Source organism: Melanotaenia boesemani, chromosome 24, assembly GCF_017639745.1.
Source record: "Melanotaenia boesemani isolate fMelBoe1 chromosome 24, fMelBoe1.pri, whole genome shotgun sequence".
Taxonomy (NCBI): Eukaryota; Metazoa; Chordata; class Actinopteri; order Atheriniformes; family Melanotaeniidae; genus Melanotaenia; species Melanotaenia boesemani.
The window spans coordinates 10165482-10175152 of NC_055705.1; the positions used below are offsets into that span (position 1 = coordinate 10165482).

The 9671-nt window shown below is 40.1% G+C and overlaps 1 protein-coding gene across 2 annotated transcripts in view; it reads right to left on the bottom strand.

The window, feature by feature from the left end:
* LOC121635668 (activin receptor type-2A) overlaps nucleotides 1–1273 on the bottom strand; it is a 47572-nt gene extending 46299 nt beyond the window's left edge. For both annotated transcript variants that reach the window (XM_041978950.1, XM_041978948.1), the window contains exon 1: nucleotides 340–1273. In XM_041978950.1, coding sequence (XP_041834884.1) covers nucleotides 340–394 — 55 coding nt within the window. In that variant the 5' untranslated portion in view covers nucleotides 395–1273. The remainder of the gene's footprint in view (nucleotides 1–339) is intronic.
* Nucleotides 1274–9671: the final 8398 nt, after the last annotated feature.

The following is a 9671-nucleotide window of genomic DNA, read 5'->3' on the forward strand; positions in this document are numbered from 1 at the left end:
TGAACTTAACTAAGGAAAACCCAATTTGTACCAGCATGTCTCACTCAGAGCTCCACAAAGGTCCCTTGAGAGCCGAAGGCCCCATCTTGAGCTGACTAAATATGCAACATGCACAACCACACAAGGAGGCTGGAGGATGCACAGAAAGGGCACCAACAATAAAGGCAGAAAGGCCAAGGGATTTTTTTTTCCACTCCTCCCACAGGGCTGCATTGCATTGCACTACATTCTTTACACAAAACAACAAGCTGTGCATTGCACTCTGCAGAGATAACAACATGCTTTGCTTTTGATTACATACAGCTGACAATAACCCATGCATAACCCCTCCATACCCACCTGAAGAGCAAGAGATGAGGAAAACGGCGAAGGCCAGTTTTGTGGCGTCTCCCATTTTCCATCCGAATATGATCCTCTCACTAGAAAGGGAATTTAAACAAGTACAACGCCCCCAATATCACAAAACGATGGAGTTATATTAAATGTCTTGTTGCTCCAAGGAGCACAGTCTCTGAAAAGGGGGCATTTTTAAAATATAAAATCGAGTCAAAATCCCAAAAATATCCCAGGTAATGCAAGGCTCAATAGTCCAGTAAAAGATGGGAGGAAGAGGAGGATAGGGAAGAGAAGGGGATGGTTAGTGGTATTTCCAGGTTTACAGGCAAGCAATCGAGGGCGACTTGATGGCACCGAAGCCTGAGCTGCCGTGTACTTGCCAGGTCTGCTGCATTATTATGAAGAGATCACTTATGCCTGATAAGCAGTTATTTTCTGAACAGCGGCACAAACAGCCGAACCACAGCCTGGCAGGGCTAACATCCATCGGACTGGAAATCAAGCGCACTCCGCTCTCCAATCAAACTTCTCCTCAATGAGCTCCGTCGCATAGCTAAAAAATGTCCAAATGTAGACGAAATGGTCATTCGCACTTTTTAACGTAAAAAAACAACTAGTTTAAAATGTTTACTGTCGTTATATTCCGTGTAGAAGCTCCAGCTTCGTCCAACAGTCCGGAGGGGCTGCCCGGCCACAACCACAGCTCCGTCCGCTCCAGCAGGGAAACAACCGATTACGAGGATCCAAACGGTGCGATATTCCTCTCCAAAGTCAGTCAAACAACCCTCCACGGTTAAAGAGACTTGAATAAACAAGTGGAAACACTATATAATGTTAGCAATAACCATCAAAGCTGCCGTTAATCCGTGTAGCTAATGCCACTATCGAGTTTAGGACGAGCTGGCTTTTCCAAGTCCGTCTCCTCCTCGCCTCTCTGGTCGGGACAATTTCAAAATGGCGTCATGGGCTCCTGTTAGGTTTGCCAAATTGACACAATGAACTTCCGGTAGGAATTTCAGAAAGAAAATTGGAATATTTAATGAGGCGTTCAGTCCGAATAAAAGAATTACCACTAGTACTATGATTAATACCACTTAGATCCCCTTAGCGCCAAATGTATAAATCCACACATTAAACTGACAATCTGTATAATAGTTTGCTTTTGGTTCTGCAATCATTGCATATTTGCTTTCACATTTACAAGTTGGTATATTTTTTATCTTTTACTGTCACCTTAATGTCTGTTTCAAATATTAGTATATGTAAGATACAAATATGATGTTAGTAATTAGAATAAGTAAGTTATTTTCTCAGGTACTCAGTGGGAATTTTATTTCAATGGATCCTTACTTGAGGAGACTAAATTTAATAAACACTTTTATTTTGAATTGACACATAGGTTTTGTTAGCTTGAAGACTACAAATATTCATCCACAAGTAATAATTCAGGGAAATAACAAACTCTTTAATCTAAAAATTAATCATTGCTTTTTTTTCTCTTTAATGCTGAAGGTAAAATCCGCTCATTTCCGGTGTGAAACTAGCTAACTATAACTAGTTTGCCTGAGCAGCTTTACGAGCTTAAGGATTGTTTTTGTTCGAGGAGGCTGCTTGTGTTTGACCCCGACGTGTGCCGTAGCAAGGAAAGAGGGGCGGTCATCTTTAAATAATAATCAAAGTTTGCCAATCTTGCTTTGCAAACGAATTTACAAAAGAATCATGCAATCAGTGTAAAGGTAAACTACAGTGAATGTATGAAATGGACACCATATATCATCCGTAACCACTTATAGGGATGTTTTTTTGAGGTTCAAACCATAAAACATATCCTGTTTCCAATCATGGATATGCCCAGCACTCCTTGGAGCTCAGTACTAAACGCATGTGTATACTAGATCCTTATGTTGCAGTATGTGCTACTATGCAGTCACATATTACATTTCAACATGTGTTGGTTGCAAAGTAATAAATGCTGAGAATACCATGATGTACAGATATAGGCTTGGCTTGTTCCCAAATCTATGTGACACTAATCTCTCTAATAGTCTGGAGCAGATCTCCAACTATAAGCAGTGCTAAACGATTAGGAGGTCAAAGTTCTCGGGGGATTTCTCTGCCACGCTTCAAGCTGAGTCACCTGTTCTATATTGGAGTTTTGGCTCCCATCTTTATCAAGACACATGGCTATGTGCAGAACTTAAACCTGGAGGTACAGCGCAGTTCATACAGGCGTGTTCATCCAAGCAGAAATTTCCAACTTCTCTAAAAAGCAAACCTCAACTCTGTCATGGAAAAATGTGTGGTGTTTCTCATTTCACAATTATTAGACATTTTCTTTGAAATAAACATCTCTCTTGTACGTCACAATGCTATAAGAATAGCTGTGGTCTTCACCACTGCATAATCAGATTACACTTCACCCTTCAGAGCTTTTCTTGCATCACAGGAAGTTCTTGCTTTAACAATAGCTGCATGATTACCTTATACATCGCCTACTGGCTTTTGCATACTGCATATGAGGTTGAAGATAAGGTTTCCCTCTGAGGATTTTTCCATGCTGCATACGAGCAGGGCACATCAGCACTCAGTGACAGCCAAACCTTGTGCCGCAACCATAGGGGAGGGTTTGGTTTGGTTTCCTTGACTTCCACATTTTATCTCTGCTGCTGCTTTTTCATTTATTACAATAATTTCTCAAACTATTGCAAGTATTTTACTCTGGTTTTCAAATGTCTGGACCAGAGAATACACACTAATATGCATTCAGCTATGACAAAGGGATGACTTACAAGTGAAAGAGGCAGATCTATATATGTTCCTTTGTGGGGAACACCTACAGTTCTGGTCTTGGAGATTTACTGCCCAAGTTAATCCCATTACTCAACTATCGGATGCCAAATCCTCTCTAATGGTATTACATGCGCCTAAATTACGTATGATGATGCTTGCTAATGAGAGTTCAGCTGATATACCTTACTGGAACCAGTGGCCCTTGTGCACAGAGTAACCCCATGGCACTGCAGCTTAATGGACTCAGTATTGAGTGTCAAGGGAAGTCAAATTTATCGACAAAGTGCTTTTAACAAAAAGCAGATTGCTTGCAAAGTGCATCGCACAGCACCAAAGGATCTAAATAATCTGAAACTGTGAGCAAACATGCTTAAATGTTAATAGTCAGAGGTTCATAACATGTGACAGTGAGAGCTGCAAGGCAGCACACTGAGCAAGTGGACACTTTAGGATTCAAGCATGAATGATGAATGGAGGATGGAGTTTCCCATGCAGACCTCAAAAAAGGCTGCCATGTCGTATCTGAAAGGGTCATATTAAAGGGCATAATGTCACTTTATAAGTTAGAAATCAATATATGCATTGATATATATTGTATTACAAGAGGATAAATATATTTTATTACTTCAAAAAAGGTTCAGATGCTTTCAGGAAGTGGAAGTTAAATCGATAAATAAATAAATAAAAAGAATTGCATACCTATAATAAAATGAATATATCTCTGCAACTAAGTCTTAGTAAAGAAAACACTTCTAAGATTTGTTTAGAAGTATAAATATCAGAATATGTGTTACTGCTGAAGAATTAATGAAGGTGGCAAATAACACAAATGTAAAAGGTTTCAGGCTAGCCTAAAAAAAAACCAAACAACAACAACAACAAAAAAAAAAGAGAAAAACACACACACACACTTTGAAGATGAATATGAATGATGCAGCTGTGGCTCTAATCATAGCACAATGTGTGAACATTATCTCTGCTAAGTGAAGCAGAAAATTATGGAATTTTTAAACAGATTGTTTAAACACAATCTTTTGACAAAGTTTGGGACCTGTTGGGTTCAGAAAGCAGAAGGTGCCCATTTCCCGAGCCCAAACTGGGAGCTGGTTCCACAGAGAGGGGCCTGATAACTGAAGGCTCTGCCTCCTTTTTCACTTAGGAAAACTCAAATAAACCTGCAGTCTAAGAGTCAAATGCTCTGTTGGGAAAATGTGGAAAGTTTTATATATGAGACAAATTTTTAATTCTATTCTATGCCAATGAAGAGGGGCTAACATGAGGAAACTATGATCTCCTGCTAATTCTCATAAGAAGTTCTGATGCAACATTTTAGATCAGCTGGAGGCTCTTCAGAGTATTTTTGGAGCAGCCCAACAATAAAGATTTGTAGTAGTCCAAACTTGAAGTAACAAATCCATCCAGAACTGGGTTGTTCTGAGATAGGATAGTCCAAATCTCATCAATTTTATGTAGTAGAAAAATGGTGGACTTAGAAACCTGTTTTATATGTGAACCCAGTAGCAGATACTGGTACAAAATAACTCCAGCGTTTCTCACTGAAAGCCAAGGTAATGCCATCTAAAGTAATTTATAGTAGACAGTATCTGCATGAGCTGCTCAGGTCCAAAGATCACAAACCAAAGAAGGAGAAAATTCAGGCATCCAGGTCTTCATGTCATTAAGACATCATTGCAATCTGACCACTTAATTAGTTTTATCAGACATCTTGCATAAGTATAGCTAAGTATCATCTGCATAGCAATTAAATTGTATGCCATGCTGCCTAATAATATTACTTGAAGGAAGCATATATATCATGAAAAGTATCAGTCTAAGCAAAGCACTCATAAGAACTTTATGACTTACCTGGGTTTGTCAGGGACACTCATTATTTACATGAACAAACTATAATCTGTTTGATAAATATGAGTTGAACCAGCTGTATCACAGCTACTTTAATCCCAACAACATATTTAAGCCTCTGTAACACAACATTGGGGTCAATGGTATCAAATGCAGCAATGAGATCCAACAGGACAAGTATAGACACAAGTCTGTTATCTAAGGCCACGAAGGGATCATTGGTAACTTTCACCAGTGCTATTTCTTTGCTTTGATGTGCTTTGAATTCTGACCAAAACTCTTTAAATAGATTATTTCTGTGCAGACACATAAATCTCACTTAGTTGTAATTTTCAGTAATTTCATAAATAAAGTGGAAATAGGATAGAATTAACTAAAAGCCCTGGATCAAGGATAGTTTTTTAAGTAAAGGCTTGATTACAGCAATCTTAAAAGCTAGCAGTACACAGCCTCTTAAATCCCATTGAAATGTATGAATTGCTCAGTGAGTCAAGTGGGCGATACACAACTAACAGACCTAGTTTCTTCCATTTTAACTTTGTGTGAAAGAAACTGAGAGTCAGGCATTCAAATGAACTCTAACTGATCTTTGGTCAAGAAATGATCAATAACCCTGATTGGAAGATAGCTGCCACTGCTTGTCTTTGGCCTGTTGTTCAGGAAACGTGGGAATTTAAATAGAATGGAGGTTGATTCATAAATGCTAACATGATCCTCCTGCCAGACACAGTTAGTATGGGGTTTACCTGATTTATCATAGGTTTAGATTACTATTCAGTTCATCCATAGAATGAATACTGTCTCTCCTCATTAGAGCAGGTTTTCCCCATATAGTTAGCCCATTAACAATATAGCCAAATTGTTTTCTGGACACCACTTTGACAACCAGCAGGGGAGAGTCAGCAGGAGCCGAAAACCCTGTGGATTCGGACAAGGTTTTGGGACATGAATTTTGTTGACCTTTGATTGGTTTAACTGGATATCAATACTGTTGGCATGAATTGCTACAATTACATACTTTACTTATGTTTATTCTTAGCTAGCAGTTTCAAATGCAATTCCACATTGCCTGCTCTGATCCTCTCTGGCCAATGGATGCATTTGACAAAGGTTGCTGGTGACTCTGACGCCACATTGTTCCCTATGAAGTTGTGGACATGTTAGACTCCAGCTGGCCTTGAGTCCTGGTTGCACGGGAGCTGCTGAGTGACAGCTAACTGGCTTAGCTAAGTGGCTCTACACCAGGCCTGGTTGACTACTTTGTTTTCAGTGTTGCAAAGCTGAGCTTACAATTCACAGAACCTTACCTCTCAAGCTAAGACAAAACTACATTTATCATGTTTAATTATTACTAAAGGATGCAGAGGAATAGCTAAATATCTGACACACAGAGTGGAGTGAGAGAGCTAACAGCCATGCTAATGAGGTGGACTTTATAAACCCATAGAAGTAAAGATCCCATAAATAGTTGGGGTTAGAGTGGAGCAGAATAACAGGGTGTTAATGGTGTGGAAGATACATCTACTAGAAATAAAGCAAGAGTAGCTAGCTATTCAACAGAGAACAAGAGAGATACACAAGCAGTGGGGAAATACTCCTTACCACAGACATCAGAACAGACTCAGTGGAAAATTGATCTCAGTCGCACTTATCAAGTTGTGGAATGTATCAGACAGCAAGGGAACAGTCAGTTCTGGAAGCTGAACTGTGGGAATCAGGAAAAATGGACCACTGTAGAAATGTTTCCAGAAAATGTTTTGATTGAAAAATCTGGGGCATCCCGTTTGTTTAGATCAGTGGTTCTCAAACAGGGGGTTGCCAAATAATTGTAAAAAATAAATAGCCTACATTTATCAAGTAAATTTGGGATTTTCACCAGGGGTGTCAAAATTAAACCATTAATGAAAGGATAAATCTTTGAAATTAGTACCTTAATTTTTAACACATTAATAAACAGCAAAGTTAGTTCACATCCCATATTAAAAATCTGATCACATGATCAGCGCGAGAGATGCTGATTTTGAGCATGTAGGTGCCTTGTCACAGTGGTGAACCACCAAAAACCCCTCTATCCTCTGATAGTTTTCAAGCTTTACATTTAGAGGATGCTGCAAGATGACCCATTTGATACATCACACTACTAATCACTAAGTTGTCACATGGTGGTGGGGGTCGCAAACACCAATGTATGTTATCTTGGGGCTCAAAAAGTTTGAGAACCACTGGTGTAGATGCTACATAATATAACAACGTACCTCCACCTTTTCCTGGCCAAAGCATTCAGGACTAGTATATATATTTGGATTTGCTGCAGATATCTTTATGGTTGGAAATTTATGTGTCAGTGGGTCAAGCTGTTTTGGTGGCACACAGTGGAATCTGTACAATATTTGGCACCAGGAGATCTAGCCATTTAGCATGTTATTTTGCACCAGTGATGCAGAAATCTACTCCAGGGTGACATCATGACGAGCTGTTCTTTAACTTGTCACTCCAAAAAAGACTGTCTTAATCTGCTGTACAAACAAGCTCCATTCTTCTGTGAAGACTGGATTTTGGAAGCTGGTTGCAGGGATTTGTTCCTATTCATCCATGAGAGAGTCAGCGAGGTCCAACACAAATGACAGGCGATAAGTCCTGGATCTCTTTAGGTCGGGTTTAGGGGTCTATTCAGATCATTCAGACTGATCTTAGTAAACTGGGTGGAGCATCCATGAAGCTGGGTTTTTTCACTGATACTTTGTCACACTGAAATAAAGGGCCTTTTTTAGACTGTTAACACAAAGTTGTTTACAATGACCTTCATGAATATTCCTCCAGTTTTTGCTTGAACTTGAATATTGCATATCTTCTTGTTACACTTCTGTTGTGGACCAGAATAAAACTAAGTAGTTCCACAGCATCACATGAGAAGCCCCCCCTTGTTTGATAGAATACATGTGATTAAAAACTAAGCCCCTAGTAGGTCCTTCAGTAGCTGCAGCCATGTGAGTTTTGCCTCTTTGCACTTACAGGCACCAAAATCATAGCCTCTCCTTTAGCTCTTAAGGCTTCTAAGGAAAATGATTTATATGCCTGCTTTGGACTTGTCGTGATGCCACTCAGAATGATTTATCTTGTCTTGGCACTGGTGCTTGGTAGCAGTAGCTGGCCAGCCTCCCCCTCCCTCCTTTTTGTTGTTTCAGCATGAATGATCTTCTCCATTGACAGCTTTGTTCATCCCTGCAGGCAGACCTGCACCTGTAACCAAAGCCTGGTGGATACCGGCCTAATTACCGTTCTCATCTGGCACCCAGCTGCCTTCCTTGTCCTTGTGTGAACTTGCACAGCAAACCTCAGAAGAGGAGGCATTAGCGAGTTAAAAATGAGCCCTCGCTGCTGTCGCTGCAGCACAAAAACCATGCATCTTCAAAGCAGCACAGATGGAGCTGAGGAGAAAGGGCTGTCGAGGATTCAAGGTCAGGACGGGACGTCGGATGAGCTGAAAAAAACAAACAAACCCCACACTAAATCTTCAGTGCCACCATCAATCGTTGACGACAGCCCATTCTTATGTCATGGAGGAAGGTATCACTGTCTTCTTAATCCCCAGGGTGCCTGCTGTGATCAGTGGCAGCTACTGTTTTTAAACTGAGACATGCAAGAGCTGTCAGCGACAGAGCCTCGCAGCACCATGCTGTAAAAGAGAGCGAGCTGCTTGTGCTCCACAGGTTGATGGGTTCAGTTTGACAACAGAAAATCAGCATTCAACACAGCCGGAGGACAGTGAATTATTACCAGTATGTCTCCATGTTACTGTGAGGCACATTGAGGCATTGAAAAAAGAGCATGCAACCTTCTCAATTATTGAATAGAACTTAAGTAAACAATATTTCTTGTTCTGGGGTGAAAATTTCTAAGCAGAATGCAAATTCCAAACCACATTAGATGATGACGCATGTAGAAGAGATGCATACTCTTTGGTACCATCAATGAAGGACAAACGTATTGTAAGGACTTAAAGCTCAGGCCTTAAATAGTGTTAATTAATTCTGATCTGAGCTTAGTGTTGTGTGTACTCATATCAAGGCCTGCTGCAACCGAATTTATATGCAAATCTTGACCTTTGTCAAGCTGTTAAATAAATGCTATACATCTCCTTGTTTTTCTTCCTATTCTTATCCGTTAAACAGTTGTTTGCACTGAGATTGGCTGAGTTTCCATTTAGATTATGTTGCTTTGTAGTCATTCTGCTCTACCAATGCAGCAGGGAGCCCAGATTGGTCATTCAGAAAGCAGAATTTGTGAGACTGGATCAGACACCAAATGGTCAAACCCTGATGAACAGAGCTACAGCCTCTGAAATATGACATGTCCTCTTTTTTCCTTCTCACCGTGGAGAGGATTTGGAGGTGACATGGTGCTGACAGCTCTAAATTTAATATGTAGCATTCCCAAGCATATGTGTCAGCATGACCGAGCTGGTTTGGAAATAACACCGTGTTGTAGATGCACATGATCTGTACATGACATGGATCTTATGCAATAGCACAATGACACCATGATATTTGGAAAATGCAACTCTATACCCTAATTCATTTTTAGATAGGTTGTTGCCAGCATTTAGGATGACAGCTGGACATAAAGAGCCATGTCGTAAAAGAAAAGAGAGTGTACAGAAGCTGTCACCGCCCCCCCAAAAA